The sequence below is a fragment of the Erithacus rubecula genome, assembly GCF_903797595.1.
Source record: "Erithacus rubecula genome assembly, chromosome: 3".
Classification (NCBI taxonomy): Eukaryota; Metazoa; Chordata; class Aves; order Passeriformes; family Muscicapidae; genus Erithacus; species Erithacus rubecula.
Window position 1 is genome coordinate 33,872,488 of NC_136689.1, and position 15,702 is coordinate 33,888,189.

Consider the following 15,702-nt stretch of genomic DNA (forward strand, 5'->3'; position numbering starts at 1 on the left):
TAGGCCCAAGACCTAACAATTGGCAACAGCAGAAATTACTTTATGGTTTATATTCATAACAATTACTTTTCATAGAGCATAAGGGATAAACACTACCAGTTTAATCATAATCCCTGTCAAAGGAAAAAATATTTTGTTATGTCAGTATATTCCTGAATGAGATCAGAATATGTACTACATGGCTTGGAAAATTTCTTTCTCCAAATCTACACACAGTCTGGGGTCACAATTTTGTCCTGGGAAATGTCATACATAATGAAGAAATTCCCACAAGCATATCTATCCAAAGAAGCCAAAGCAATAATATTATGAAAGTCTCCTCTCCTACTGGTACATCAGTGGGAAAATATTTACTTTCAATAATGTTATTCATTTGCTTTATTCCATTCTCATTTAAGTTCTGCACATTTCAGCAAGAGAGGTCATCAACTGGTAGGTTTTTGAACTTTTCAGTTCTGGAAACTCTAGTGGAGTGTTTATTGGGGTTTTGGAGATGCTGCTCATAGTGCTCACAGACATAGTGCTCAGTGCTCATAGTTGGAAGCTGACCCACATTTGCCTTTGCAGCTGTGACCCATGAACACAGAACATGGGGGAAAGGGTGGAAGGGGAAGGAAAACATTTCCAGAAATGATAATTCTGAAAGATATGATATGAATTACTGAATTCTTCTTTGGGCAATCTTCTTTTAGGCATGGAGTTCTTACACTTGATGGTTTTCTGGATGTTGGGGGTAAAGTATGCCACTATCCACAATATATATATATATTTATATAAAAGCTATGAGCTTTTTCTTTCAGGAAAAAATTTCCTAGTACCATAAAAAGGGATCTCTTCATTCCATAGAGATCAGTACCTCACAGGAGGCTAGAATTAAGGCAAAGACAGGCCTTTGTACACAGAGAGTGGCTCTATGTTTTCCCATTTCTAAATTATAATGAGTCATTTTAAACAAAGCCCTGCACCTGCAATTTCTTATTGGAGTGGGGGCTTCTGCTTGAACTAGCAAGACCTTCAGTAATAAGATCTGCTTGCTAGGAAAAGGGCTCAAGAAAGTTTTATGTCCTCAACATATATAGGTGTTTGCACACACTCACACACACATGTACTTATACACACACAACTATGCACACACACAAATTCATAAATAGATGTCTATATATGTACATATGCAAAGAGACAATATTGAAAGTCATATTAGACTTGGAGTATTACCCGCTTGTCAGAACTATTTAAACTACTATCTACACAGTACATATTGAAACTCAACTTTAAGATTTTTTTTATTTTTATGTACAGTTCATTTTTTCCTCTGGAAATAAAATATCTAAATACAGACAGACTGTAATGTTGTATATGTATAGCTTTCAACAATACTTTAGCTGAATAAATGCTTTGTACATAGTTCTGTCTTTTAATGGAGTTTACAGCTACATTGATAAAATGGATTCCTCATTTCCTTGATTGTTTTAACCAATAACAAGCAGAGAGACAATTACAAGTTAATATTAATAAGCAGCTCAAATAACACTGGTTAAATTATGTACAATACAAACCATTCATACAAATGAAGACTAGGATATTGAATTTGTTACAATATTTTGTAATAAAGATAAGACAGCCACTTATAACTTACATGTTCTCCGCCAGGCATTTTCCTTCTTAGAGACCAATTCCAGTTTATAAGTAGTTTAGCTGGCCTAAACTTAAACAAGTTTAAAGAATCAGAGTTTAAAGAGTCAGAGAAACATTAAACCAGAATGTCTGCTCACATGTAAATTCCAAATGTTTGCCCATCTTTACTAGAAACAGGCTTGCTCCATGGAAAAAGAGCCACCAACACCACCTTGAATGTGCCTACTGTATGCTGGGAAAAGTCATGACACTTTTGCTGTGTTCATATAATACGGAATACTGAACTCTAAACACACTTTTTTCCCATTTTAACAAGTATTATTCCTACAGTATTATTTACCAGTACAGCTACTCCAAGCAGTAGAATGCATGAATGAAGATTATTGATTGGCATGTGCTCAAAGGACATTCAAGGAGATTTCCATAACAGTCTGTGTTAGAAACCTTGTACTGTCTAGTTAATCCATTTTGCTTGATGATAGGTTATGCTGAATCCTTAGATATCAGACAATGAAAGATTTCTTAGCAGGAATCTCAATAATGTGCACTGAAAAGTGTGTGTGTCTGTGTATGTATGTATGTATGGTTTTATTTCAAATCCATAGTGATTTATACCTAGATTGATACATGGAGCTGACTGGGCAAAAATTACATTAGATTGTTTTCCACTAACATATTTGCAGCCATTTGACATCAGCAGCAGCAGGTAGACACATTCCAGGCAATAGATGTGGCCTTCCTCCTTGAGGTTACAGCCCTGTCATTCGACCTCTTTTATTCCCCAGGCTTCAGTCTCAGACACAAGTTGGTCCTCACCCTGAAGGGAAGTAGGGTGTGTCACTGTGGTAGTTGTAATCAGGACACACCTTCTGTACTAGTTTATAATCTGTACTATAAAAGGAAATGTAAATACAGATTACTTTAAAGGGCTTGGAGCAGAGCCATGACACGTGGCTCTGGGTCTGCTCCTGATAACAGGTTTTTGAAGGGTCATAGTTGCAGAGTGTATTCTTGGTAGCCTTGTCAACCTTTTCATACTCGATTCGACAGTTAAAGGACTTGGAATCTTTGGCATCAATCACCGTCTGTTGTGCCAAGTCAAATTCCACTATTTTTGTAGGGGGCACTAGGCTCACAGATACATTCCCTTGACCAGTGGAGTTATGCCTGAAGTAAACACTAAACGTCCCATTGCCATGGTCAACGATTTTCCCTGTTATTAACAGATTTAGCTTCACAGTCTTGATGTTGGAATGAAAATCTCCCCAGCCAAACATTTTCTTAAATTTCCCAGTCTTGACGATGGGCCGTCTCTTTGCTCTGGGCCGAGGCTCTTGCAGATCTGTGGAGTTCCTCAGCCAGTCCCAGAGATCTTGCTCAGAATAAGTTTCTGGGGCATCGTATCGCAGGTCCAAATCTGTATCGTTTTCCTTTCCACGAAAAGTCTGTGACAGCAGTCGGCTGATGGACAAGTCTTTACTACTTTCTGTCCATATGTGCTTTAGTGTGGATTTAGAGCTTCCTGATTTAAGAAGTTCTGTTTTTCCTCCGTTTGTTAAATTTGCACAGGTAACCTGAAAAAGAAAGGAAGAAGGAAAAAACAATATATTGAGATATGTGATATAAATCCCATCATTTTCACCTGAGACCAAAATGACCAGATTTCCTAATCATAGAGAAATATTTTTTGAGAAATTAAATTGTACCTCTCTACTCAGTAAACCAAAAGAGAAATGTCCATTTTCCTTCACTTTCCAAGTTGTTACTCATTTCTCCTTTGCCCTTTTTGTTTTTTAATTGGCCTTCAGATTTAATCACAGACATTTATGTTATTGGTCTGTTATGATGTCTTTAAGTGATGAGTGTGTAATGAATTACTACAAAAACTGAGGTACACACTCGTTCTTCAGCTTGTATGTGGCATCTCAGAGTGAAGTGTTCTTGCTTGAATGCTCACTCTGCAAAGTTGTTGTATCTTCTACCATCAGAGACACATTAATTTATTTTTGCTGCCCCTGGAGTCTGCTGTCAAGGTGCTGTCTTGGTGGTGCCAGCCTGACCATGCTTGGAATCCATGTCATTATGAATCTAATAATAATAATACAATTTCCCTACTCCTTTTATGAATACTCATTGGTGTATGTTCTCGGCTGGGACCTTCAATCACAACTACTATATAAATAACAGAATAATGAAAATTTTAATGAGTTTTGAGTCGACAGCTGTACATACTGTGTACTCCACGTCAGTTAATGCAGGAGGAGTAACATCCTTTTCTAATAATCCCTTACAGACCAACTACTGCTTTGCCTTGTCAGTATCTATGACAAGCATTTCTCCTTCCTCACTTCACTTCTTTTTTCACCATTTCTTCCCCAAATTAAGTAGTGATCTGTGTAAGACAGAAAGCCTTTTGTATATTAAAAAAAAAATAATAGAGGCACCAATTTGAAAGCAGTGATAAAAAATCCTGCAAAATCATATTTTAAAAGAACAGAAAATCTTGTGCCAAGTTCCTACAAAATCTTCTATTTAAGACATAATTTTTCACAAAATTTACTGTCAGAGCAGTTTGTCTTATTTATATTTTTTCTCTTTGCTTTAATTGAGTGGAAAACAAAGAACAGATGCAGGCTCACAGCTGTCTAACATGCAGCACTGGCAGAGAACTCTGACAGAGCATACCTGGGAGGGCAGGAATTCGTGCAGGGTGGATGGAAAGGGACTGACAACACCTGTAGTCCCATTTCCCCTAAAATTTGCCCCACATACACTGCCCAATTTTTTAACATTTGCACTTCTCTGAAGAAGCCATCAAGTTTCTTATTCGCCTTTTCATATGAGATTCCAAAAATGCCCATTTTATTCCTCTGTGTTCTGGCACTGATTTATGTGCTTCTATCATACTTGCAGTTATATCTTTCTCTTCACTTAAAAATGAATTAAGTGCATTCCATACCCAGGAAACTCATTGGAAACCAGATAGTATTTAAATCATGTCCCCTCCCTACTGGTACAACTGGCAGTATATGTCACAGAGGATATCTATCACAGCATGGCCTTTTCATTTCTTAACAATCATGAAATTGAAACACACTTTCATTAACTTCAGTAGTTTTTCAAGGTCATTTGAAGGCACATACATAAAATCAGTCTAAATTGTCTTAATACACTGATCAGACAGGAGATATGCCCCCGGCCTTTCACAGCAAATAAATAGGAAAATAAATCTGTCGCATCCTACATGATACCTCCCGAATTCATTTCATGTGAGGCCAGTAAGGATACTAGATAAAATATGGATTTATTTCAGGATTTTGCCAAAGAGACAACTTCCCCCTCTTCTGAATGGACAGAAGGATTAAAAAACAGACTAGCATTTCGATAGCCAGTTCATAGCTTCATCTTAGCAATAACACAGTGGGCCAGGAGAGAAGCTGTAATAAAATGCACTGATGGTGCACTGGTTAATGAAGCAGCAATGAAAATTTCACAGGGAGAGAGAAAGAGACTCAGAATACATTTTTTTTCTATGGCATATGGGGAAGGAGGGCAAAATAAGAAAAGAAATGTGGTTAAAAGGAAAAATGTGCCTGTCTAGAATGAATCTGTCAACCTACAATGAATCTAAGCAGCTAGCTAGCAGAGCTAGTAAATCAACAATCTGTAGGTAGGATACAGATTGCTTACTTCTCTCATTTTCTTTGCTTGCAGTTTGTTTTTCCTTTGTTTTCCTTTCTTCATCTAATGATTTACATTTCATAGGATTAGAATACCAGTTCCATGTAACAATAGGTAAGACTATAAAAACCGTTAAAATAGGTCTCTCTCTCTTTTTTTTTTTTTTTTTTTTTTTTTTAGATGTGAAACTGAAGACTCAGGAAAGGGAGGAGCTATTTTCTGAAATGATTGATGGCTGATCCAATATATGGTTTTTTGAAAGCCATAAAAGTATTTAATGGAAATGGATGATTGAGGTTACATGCATTCTATGGTGCTTCATACCCAATCTAACAGATACAACTGATTGTTACTGTCATTGATTTTGCAATATCTGAAAGATTTCTGGCTGTGCAGTTAACACTGAGACCTCTCTTTGTGATTTTCAGTGTGGGTAACTGGTTGAATCCATGAGGAAATGCCTGAACCTGCCCTTCCTAGTCAAGAGTCTATGTGAGCGCTAAAAAAACAGTCCACAAAGCATTAATGAAAAAGCTCTAGAATTCATTGTGCTTTACTAACATTTTCCATCCAACAGCTTTTTCATATACTACTAGTATACTATATGCTGCAGAAAGTATCCTCAGAGACTCACACACCCAATAACAGAGTGTTGCTGCGTAATAGCATTTCTACAGATGCAGCAGTCCTTTCACGTGAACTAATTTCGTTTTCTTCAATCTCTCTTCTTCCCAAACACAAGGTTGCAATAATACAAGAAGAGGACGCAAAAGCATGAGGTTTTGCACTTAGTATTGTGAAACTGATTGTGAAACAGCCAATCCAAAGTGGATAATAAAATATAGAGCAACCTAAATTTTATGTAGGTATATTTTTAAGATATCCTCTTCCTTGTATCTACATATAATTCAGAAACTTGCATATCTGTTTAATTAATTAGTTTACTCTAACCAGTATTGCCTTCTTTTCTATGGCCAAGTGTCACTCCCAGATGAAACATTGAAACATTTGGCTCAGTTTCAATGGCTCTGTCTAGGATGGAGTCCATTTTCTTCACAGCAGCACATTTGGGGCTTTGGTTTTGACTTTTGACCCAAATGTTGGTAGCACACTGGTATTCTAGCTCTGACTGAACAGTGTACAGCACCAAGGCCTTCTCTGTTTCTCTCTTGACCCCTCAAGTGAATAGACTGAAGAGGTGTACAATGGATGTGGAATGGACACAACTGAGCAGAGAACCTGAATTCACCAGACATATTCCATAATATGTAGCATAAAGCTTAGCAATTCAAAGAGTGGAGGCTTAGAGGAGGTAAACATCTTTTGTTGAGGAACTGGTTGGTCATCATTCTACCCACTGGAGTTGGTTGTGAGTTGAGTGTTGCCTTTGCATCACTTGGTCTGGTTTGTTTCCTTCTTTTCTTTCTTCTTCTTCAATTTATCCTTCAGTTATTCAATTTTCTTTATCTCAACTCCTGAGTTTTCTTGTTTTTATTCTTCCATTCCTCTTTCTTGTCCCACTGGGGAAAGGGGGGAAGTAAACAAAGAACTGTGAAGTGCTTAGCTGCTCACCACTGTTAACCCAAAACACCACTGTAGTGCAATAAATCAGTGCTGCAAAAGGGTTGAGTAGGAATATTTCCTCCATGACTGCATAGCCAGAAACGGTTCTGAATGACAATGATGGCAGAAATGTTTGCATAGAAAAATAGTAAGGAACAAAAAATTTAGAAGTGCTTATCTAGTGCTACAAGTGTCATTGGAAAAGCACTGATTAAACATGGTAGACTGACATTTGGTTTTGGTCTTGTACTTTTATTGAAAAGTTTGAATTTCCACTGCATTGTAAAGGCTACTGATACTGAAAAGGTGCCAGGATCTTTTACTGCTGCCTGGCAACTCTTTTCCAACAAATATTGGAAAAAAATTTATTCCATTTATTCTACTTCTTCTTTGAAGAAGAAAAGACAGTGGTTTCATTTGGCACAATATCCAAAAGCATCATTTGAAAGATACAGGAATTGATGTGTAATTATTTTTTAATCTATTAAAATAGAATACTCCATTCATTTTGCATCCTATGTTTTGACGGTGATTAATATTTTAATTTTTAGCTTCATTAAGCATATTTTAATTAATATATGTTGCTCTTTTAGGACTTCCTAAAGGATAGATAGTTTCTTTATCTCAGAAATTTAGGAGTTCTGTTTCAAGACACTAAGCCCTGAATGCTTTGCCAAGCCAAACCTTAACATTTGGAACAGAGAAAATGAAGTTGAAAAGGAATTTCATGAAACCATGAAGGCCTCAAGTGGTGATTTAGGTCCTCTTCTCTATGTAAAATCAACCATAGGTATATTAACATTAATTTAAGACATCAATTTGGTATTTTAAAAAATAGCAATTCAAAAAGGTAAAGAATGCATCTTGATTTCTCACTCTTTTCCTTTTATTCTAGCTCTGCTACAGTTCATTACTTATAATTACAGTATTGGCTTGGAAATTATGTATTTATTCCTCTGAATATATGACTACTTGAGAGTAAATGAAAATGCAAACAAACAATCTAATACTCAAGGTGGAGAAGTCTCTCTCTTCAGGTAAATAACTAATCAAAAACCAAGACTGTTTTTATTGGCATAGCACTGTAAGAATTTGGCAGCACTGTGTTTGCAAATGCTCTGAACAGAATTCAGAATTTTCTTTCCTCAGTAAGATATCTCAGGCATAGCATAAGTGGGAGAGTATTGATGGGCATTACAATAAGCTGGACATTATCAAGGCAGGGCAGCACACAGAAAGTTGGCACTGAATCCAATGTCCTTATATTCATCCTATTTATGCAATGGGTGGAGGGAAAACAAGACTGAGTTTACTCTTCCATTTAGATCCATTTTTTTCTTCCTGCAGCTTTCTACACATTGTACAAAGTTGCCAGTGGCATGGAAAAATTTTATTCAGTAAATAATTTCCAGAAAAGTCAAAATCAATATTCTACAGGTATTTGGTAATAAACAAAGAATCTGAGAATGCAAATTAATGAAGATGTTTTTATAATGGGAGAGAGTAAAACTCACTGAAGGACTTGTATCTCTTAAAAGGAGACTATGGAAAGGAAGGACAAACAGAAAAACACATACATGGATATTTCACAGAATGAGTCCTCTCTGGTTTTAACTTAAAAACCTTTTTGCTGCATAACATGAAAAGAATAAGGATGCATGTTGGTCATTCAAAAAATCTGCAAACTCAAATGAGTCTGACAAACAGAACAGTAACTCGTGATTTACTATGTCAAATGAGAACTCAAGAGTGGCTATGCAGGATCAAAACAAAGACTCATTAAGAAAAATCATCTTGTCTCCAATAGTAACCATACGAGATGCCTGGAGAAGGGCAAGAACATGGCAAGCATATTCTAGACCCCTAATTTCTTCCCAGCTATACAATAATTCTAGTTTTCTCTGCTAGATATTGTTTCTGTATGTGTTTTCTGTTTCATCATTTCTCTTTCAATTTTAAGATACTATGCTGTCACTTATAAAACTCTTTGAACTGAAGGACCAAATGAGTTTTCTGTTTCAGTAACTCTAAACAGACTGATCTCTTGTGCATTTGTTCACTTTGACCCTTTTTAAAATTTAAACATTCACAAGATACTTCAGCAATGAGTTCCACAGTCTGTGTCCTACTATGATTTGTTTTGAACCTGGTTCCAGACCCTTTCTTTGGTGAACCCTTTAGATGGAAAATTCTGTCTCTATCCAAATTTCCCATGCTCCTTCTTACTTTTCTTTGTTGCTATGTTTTAAGTAATTTTTCTACAAGTACTACTGAGTGGAAAATTTGATGATTCCTAGCTGCATGAGGAAGCCTCCTTCTAGCTCACTAGTACATGCCTCAACTACATCCATCCACAATAACAAGCAGATACTGATCTCTTTTCCAGCCCTAACAGCCTCCAGAATCATACAAATAACCCTCCTACATAAGTTATTCTATACTTGGAATTTCCTTTTTGTCCTTCTCCATTCCCAGTTCTGTTTTTAAAATGAGGAGATCAGAATGGTACACAGTATTCAGCATGTGGCAGAACCATGGCCCTGTATGATGGCAAATATGGCTTTCCATTATTTGTTCAATTGTTTGTCTCTATTAATTCAGAATATTTTATTTGGGTTTGGTCATAAAATAGCACCATAGACCATAGAAAAAAAAGCATCTGAAATTTTCAGTAATATTTTCTAAAGTAATAACTTTGTATTATTCATTTTAAGCATAAAAGATTTTAATTTGTTGTCAAACAGAAAACAGAGGGAATGTAATTTTATTTTTTTTACTATCTTTAGGTTAAGAAATTGTACTTAACATACACTTTTACTGCAATTTTTGTATGAAACATCCTTAGGAGTCACAAAATTCAGAATACTTCTATTAAGTGTGTACAACTCAGCTTTAAATTCTGTATTTTTCTGGTTTTAATATATGAGCTATCATTCTGGCTTCAAATGGCCCTTGTTAAAACAAAAATGTAGCTACCTGAGCCTTTTTCATTATTCACATAACAGCAGTTATGCAAGACAAGAAGCTGATATAAATTCAGCTGACAGCAGCTGATATAAATTCAGGGAAATTTAACATCATTGAAATTAGAGACCTGTATCAGTTGATATCTCTTTGAGATCTGACTAAGAATCAAAGACTAATTAGAAAATTTTATCCACAGAAAGATGAGGGTACTAATAAAACAGTAGCAACATTGCTTTGTTTAGGTGCATTATAATTCTTAACAGTTGTTACAAAATATTAAGGTATTGGAATGGCTGTTCTGAAAAAGGAAAAAGCTAGTAAAATTTACAGTTTTACTGTGCTTCCTACACAATGTAATTTGTCTGTTACAAACAAGTCTGAGAACCAACTAGTCTCAAATAATTTTCAGGAAATGCAAAGATGTTAAAGCACCTTAAGTGTTTGCTTCCAGAAAAAAATCCTTAAGAATTAGAGTTTCATTTCCTCTCCCTTGCATTCCTGGACTGTGGGCTAAGCTGTGACACTGCAACAAGCCTTGTGAATGGTAACAGACTGATTAAAATGCTGGTGGCCTGCCAGCTGTTAGGTCCCTAAATTATATCATATTCTTTGCCAGTCCGGTCCATGATCTTGGGTGGGATTCACTGATCTATTCATTCACACGGAATTCTAAGCCTATTCCATGATTAAGAGAGAAACAAAATGGATTATGTCTTCTACATCCATTATTGATGAACTTTCCAAATTGACTAAATGCTCTTTGGCTAGTCACCCAATAGCAGCCAAGAATAATCTGACCTATGGTGTGTGACTTGTCCTGGAGACAATTCTATGGAAAGAACCAAAGGCTGTAGGCTGGAAGAAGGGCAATGAATGCTCTGTGTAAATGCCTTCTGAAATTCTCCAGTCCTGGTGAAGTGCACTTCTCCCTATCCATCTGTAAGTATGCTGAAGGTAATGAAGTGATTTGGTACTCATAGACATGTACACTTGCTATTATTGCTACTCCTTTTAAATATAGGAAATTCCAAATTTGGAGGTTTCCTGTAAGAAACAGTGTAGGTTTGTACTATTCTGTTATCTTTGAGTTTGATTTAATACCATGAAAAAATTTCACGAGTATTTAGAATATGGAAAATTAGTCTTCTTGATCCTGTTTTGTTCACTAGTGACAAAAAGAATTGTTTAGTAAGGAGGCTTTTAAAAAGTGTTTAGTCATCTAAGACAGATAGGTACTTTAAATCAATCAAACTTAGATAATAATTACAGAGACATTTCTTCTAGTAGCAGTGCCCTAATGGACATTTTTCTCCTCCTCCTTTTCTCTGCTTCATTCTGCCAGGGCTGCCTTCTCCCCTGTGACAGTCAGACATATAGAGAGATTTTCTTTAATTCTTTTAGAAACTTGCAGAGTGGAATCAGACTCAAAATTAAACATCCAGGCTCCTCTATCTGCCTGAGTAAGACTGGGATCTTTGAACCAAGAATCAAAATCACAGAACCACAAGAGGAAGTGATTAAAACCAGCCCTACAGTTTGTTCCACCCTTTTCCTGGAAAGCAGGAGCAAAGACAGGTACTTCAATCACTGTTGTTTTTCTCTCCAGAAATGTAGCTTTAGAGGGGGGGGGGGGGGGAAAGTAATTGTTGCCATTGTCTATTTCATTTAAGAGTTTGAAAAAATTAGCAAATCAAAATAGAAGTCCATCTGGTCCTGCACCATGTATTCATCAATGCCTAAGTGTTGATTTTATCAAGGAATGCAAAATGAGGGAGAATATACTATTTATACCAGAAAATCTTTTTCATTTTCAAGTCTTTGCAGAGCAAAGACTGCTTAAGTTGGGAGTGTGGCTATGAATTTATTAATTTTCAATAAATATCATTTACAAATGCATGTCTGTTTCTGAATTAATCTTCTACCATGTGAAACACCCTACCACCTCATCTCTATGTCACATTCTCAGAACAGTCTCATACTGTTGTTTTGAGCAGCCACCTGCCAGCTTTATCTGATGCCACCCAAAATCTGGCCCAGCACAACACAACAAAACCTAGCAAGAGGCAGCATTTTTCCTGTGGGGTTCAGGCAGAAGTTTGGTGCCTGAATGCTGAGGCCAGGCAAACCTGTAAAAGTCTACAGCTGGAACTAGAGGAGCTTCCTGGTTAAAGAAAATAAGGTGTTGTCTGAGTCACAGCTACTTCACAGCTACTTCCAGGCAACTCCAAAGGTATAGAGTGTAAAACTGTAGATTTCAAGTACATAGGAAATGCAAGAACTTTTCCCAATCAGTTTGTGGGCTGAATTTTCACCCAACAATAAAGTAAATTGTAAAATTCCTGGAGCAGCAGAAGGATGAAGATAGTGTGGTATTATGTATCTTAATTTCATTTTAGTGCCCAGTTAAGACAGAATGGAAGGTGTTCAGTTTGTAAAATGACATTTCTCTTTCAGTTTAGAAAATATTATGCTATCACATATAAAAGTCTATGAACTGAAGGACCAAAGGAGTTACAATATCCTGTGAAAATCTTCACATTAGAATTTTACAGCTTTCTGGTTTTTTGCCTTAAAAGAACAGAACTTTAGCCCAAGTATTTCTGATGGCAGAGATGCAAGTGAATATATAAAGGTTTGGAAAAGGATTGAAATATAACTGTATGAAATATCCTATTAACTCTTGCCCTAAGTTTTACATTTTTGGAAAGAATTTAAACTAAACTCTTGAAGCCTGCTGTCTATGTTGTCATTACAGATTTTTTACTTCAGTGGATTATGACTTTTGAAAATTCACCCCATCCGCGTTCAGCAGGGGATTAAACTACCATGGAATAAATTAAAGTGGGTTAAAAATGTCTAACAGAGTTTTAAGATCCGTGCATTATGCCAGTATGACAGAGTGCTGCTAACTTTGAAATGAAAGTCTAGCTAGGTAAATAAATTTTGACAAGGATCTATTGTTCTTGTTCCACATTCCTGTAAGCCTTCTTTTATTAATATTAGCTTGCCATTTTCTGCATACATGTAGAAAGTAATATTAAATAAAATTAGATTTTATATGAAAGGCCACAGAGCAACATTTTAATCAAAATTTGCACTATAGTTTGCTTTTTGTGTAACACACTGAAAAAATATTCATTATCATATAAGTAGCCATATCTTCTGAGGAAAGACTAAGCTTGTCACATCCTGGTACTATATAATGGACAAGGCCACCGTGCACTATTAACACATTCTATTAATATTACTAATTTTCTACATGACATTTCCCATCATCCATTGTCAATGCAAAATTTAGATAAAATTAAATCCACACAAACAGTCTATTGCTCCTGTGTCTGATGCTATATTTTTTCCAGTAAAAGCATTAGAATGTTGATACAGCTAAGTCACTTTCCACATAGATATTCATGGGTGCATCCTAGAAATCTGAATTTGAACATAGATGTCTTTTGAGAAGATTTAACTCCCACTGATCTTTGCAGAGTGCACATTGCCACACAAAGGAATTTTATATCTATGCGAGATGCTTGTGGGGAAATGAAAACAAAAAGGGCTCCCACAAGAAATTCGATTGCAAAAATATAAATTCCTTTCATTAAAATACCCTGTTCTTCAGCATGAGTTATTAATTTATTACAAACAGCTGAATACTTCAGGAAAGCAATTTTAAAAACATAGAGGAAGCTCTTCCAATGTTCAGAGTTTGGCATATCCCTGCTAACTTTTATGCTTTCATCTTCACCTTATGCCATTGCTGGATACATGTACTAACTTCTCATGAGTCTTTTGTGATCTCAAAGAAGGTTTTCTTCACTTTGAATTTTAACCAGACACAGCAATATATTGCCTTCCTGACTGTGTTTGTTTAATAGGCATTGATCATTCATTTTTTTGGCCAGTGGATATCAACCTCTATTAAAATTAATTTCTGAGGAAAGAGGTGTATTTATTTAAAGTTGTTCTGATAAGGAAGGGAATCATTAAGCAGCTATTCTACTGCAAGTGTATTCAATTAATTTTTATTGAGAATTTCTTGATGGTTTTGTAAAGGTCTGCTAATTCTTACAGGGGTATGCTCAGCAGTAAACAGCACGTGGGCACCAGCTCTGCCAAGCAAGCCAAGTGCTGAACATTGTTTTCCTGGCTATAACATAAACAAACATGTTGCAATGTTCCCAAAGTGCAAAGATGTCAAAGAAATATGGATTGGCCTGTTGGAAATCAGGAGACACCACATGTTACATATTTACAAGATCCAGGCAAAATTTAGTCTTGATCCAAATCTTTGCAGGACCCTCTCATCAGCGTACATTTGCTCAGTCAGGATGCAGGGAAACCAAGCAGACTCAGTAACAGTCCTAGCCACACTTGCCCACACAGCTGGTTTTCATGTGACTCTGGACTTGCATTACAAGGGACTAATTAGACCATTAAGAGGAACAGAGCTACTGAGTATTGGAGGGGGATACCATAAACCAATCTCTCTACATCCTATAAACTACTAATATTCAATCTATATGGTGCTTCTTTGTTCTGAATACCACTGAACTTGCGCAGAATCGTTTTGAGGTCTATGGAGCCTTTCTGAGCTGATCTACAGACACTCTCAGGGAATTTATCACAGCCAAACAAAACAGAAAATACTCAATAGAAAATCAACATTGTAGCTGCCTGATAGTAGTCTTGCATTTTCTCCTGCAATAGCACCACACCTAATTAAAAGTGAAAATTGATAGCCAGCAGGATTAATCAAATTCCACATGCAAATGGCTGGCTCATGAGAGCCATGGTCCAATTGCTAACACTATCACTAAGGTCATTAATTTAAATTGAGATGAGTTAAGAGTCCTTTGGGCATTGACACATAAGTTGAAGGAGGTTATTCATTGCTAAGTTTTTCACACTGTAACAAAAAACTTAGGAAGAGGATATGTGAGTATTACTCTAGCATGCCAGCTTCTAGGATGAGCAGCACTGTGAACCTGTCTATGAGGGCCATGAGTCTTCTCCTGAGCAGTTCTAATACATCCATTTAAATTCTTATAAAGATGTACTGAAGCAAGTTAAATACACAACAGTTCAAGATCTAGTAAACTGACATCTTTGGGATTATTTTATGCCTGTTGACTTTTGCTGAACACCTTCAGATAACAAAAACATTCTTTTTTTTAAACAAGTCTTGAGTACCAGTTTCATAAACCTTCAGAGAGTTTCCCAGCCTTCAGTCTTCATAAAAGGTCCAGACTTTTTCAATTAGCAAGAAGTATTAGCTCAAAAAAGAAATACTGCAACACTGGTTATTCTAATGCAAATGCAATGCATTCTCAGTTTACCAACTCACCTCAAAACTAGTTCCAGTGTCTTGATCTATCACTGCATTTCTAGACAGGATGACTAGAACTGTAACCTTACAGGCAGATTATAATATAGTGCCACACTCCTATGAGCTTTCTCTAAATGTTTATGGCAAAAATATTTTCAATTGCATAGTAACAAAATGACTGCAGAGTAATAAAGTAGTGATGGAATTATATAACTTATCCTACATAAAGAATAAAAACATAGCGTTTATTACTCTGACCTTGTATGCCAGGAACTGCTCAGGTACGTAAAAAAAAATCAATTGGTCTACCAAAACAGGCTTAGACTAAAGCAAGACCTGCAAGTCTTGGTAGTCAGGTGGCTTTCTCTAAATTTAAAGACTGGAGTCTGGACAATTAAGCTGGAATCCTTACAAGTTTGGGCTTCATGGCTTACTCAAGAGCCTGTTTTCATATTCGTAGAGTATAAAAAATTCAGGTTTCAGGGATAATCGGGCATTATTTGCCCAAATCTGCTCAAGTTAGGCAATGA

General features: G+C 36.3%; 1 protein-coding gene across 3 annotated transcripts in view; it reads right to left on the reverse strand.

Moving 5' to 3' along the window:
- Positions 1 to 1,256: 1,256 nt before the first annotated feature.
- Positions 1,257 to 15,702, reverse strand: part of NXPH1 (neurexophilin 1) — a 137,327-nt gene continuing 122,881 nt past the window's right edge. For all 3 annotated transcript variants that reach the window (XM_079299442.1, XM_079299441.1, XM_079299443.1), the window contains exon 3: positions 1,257 to 3,209. In XM_079299442.1, the coding sequence (XP_079155568.1) occupies positions 2,448 to 3,209 (762 nt within the window). In that variant the 3' untranslated portion in view covers positions 1,257 to 2,447. The remainder of the gene's footprint in view (positions 3,210 to 15,702) is intronic.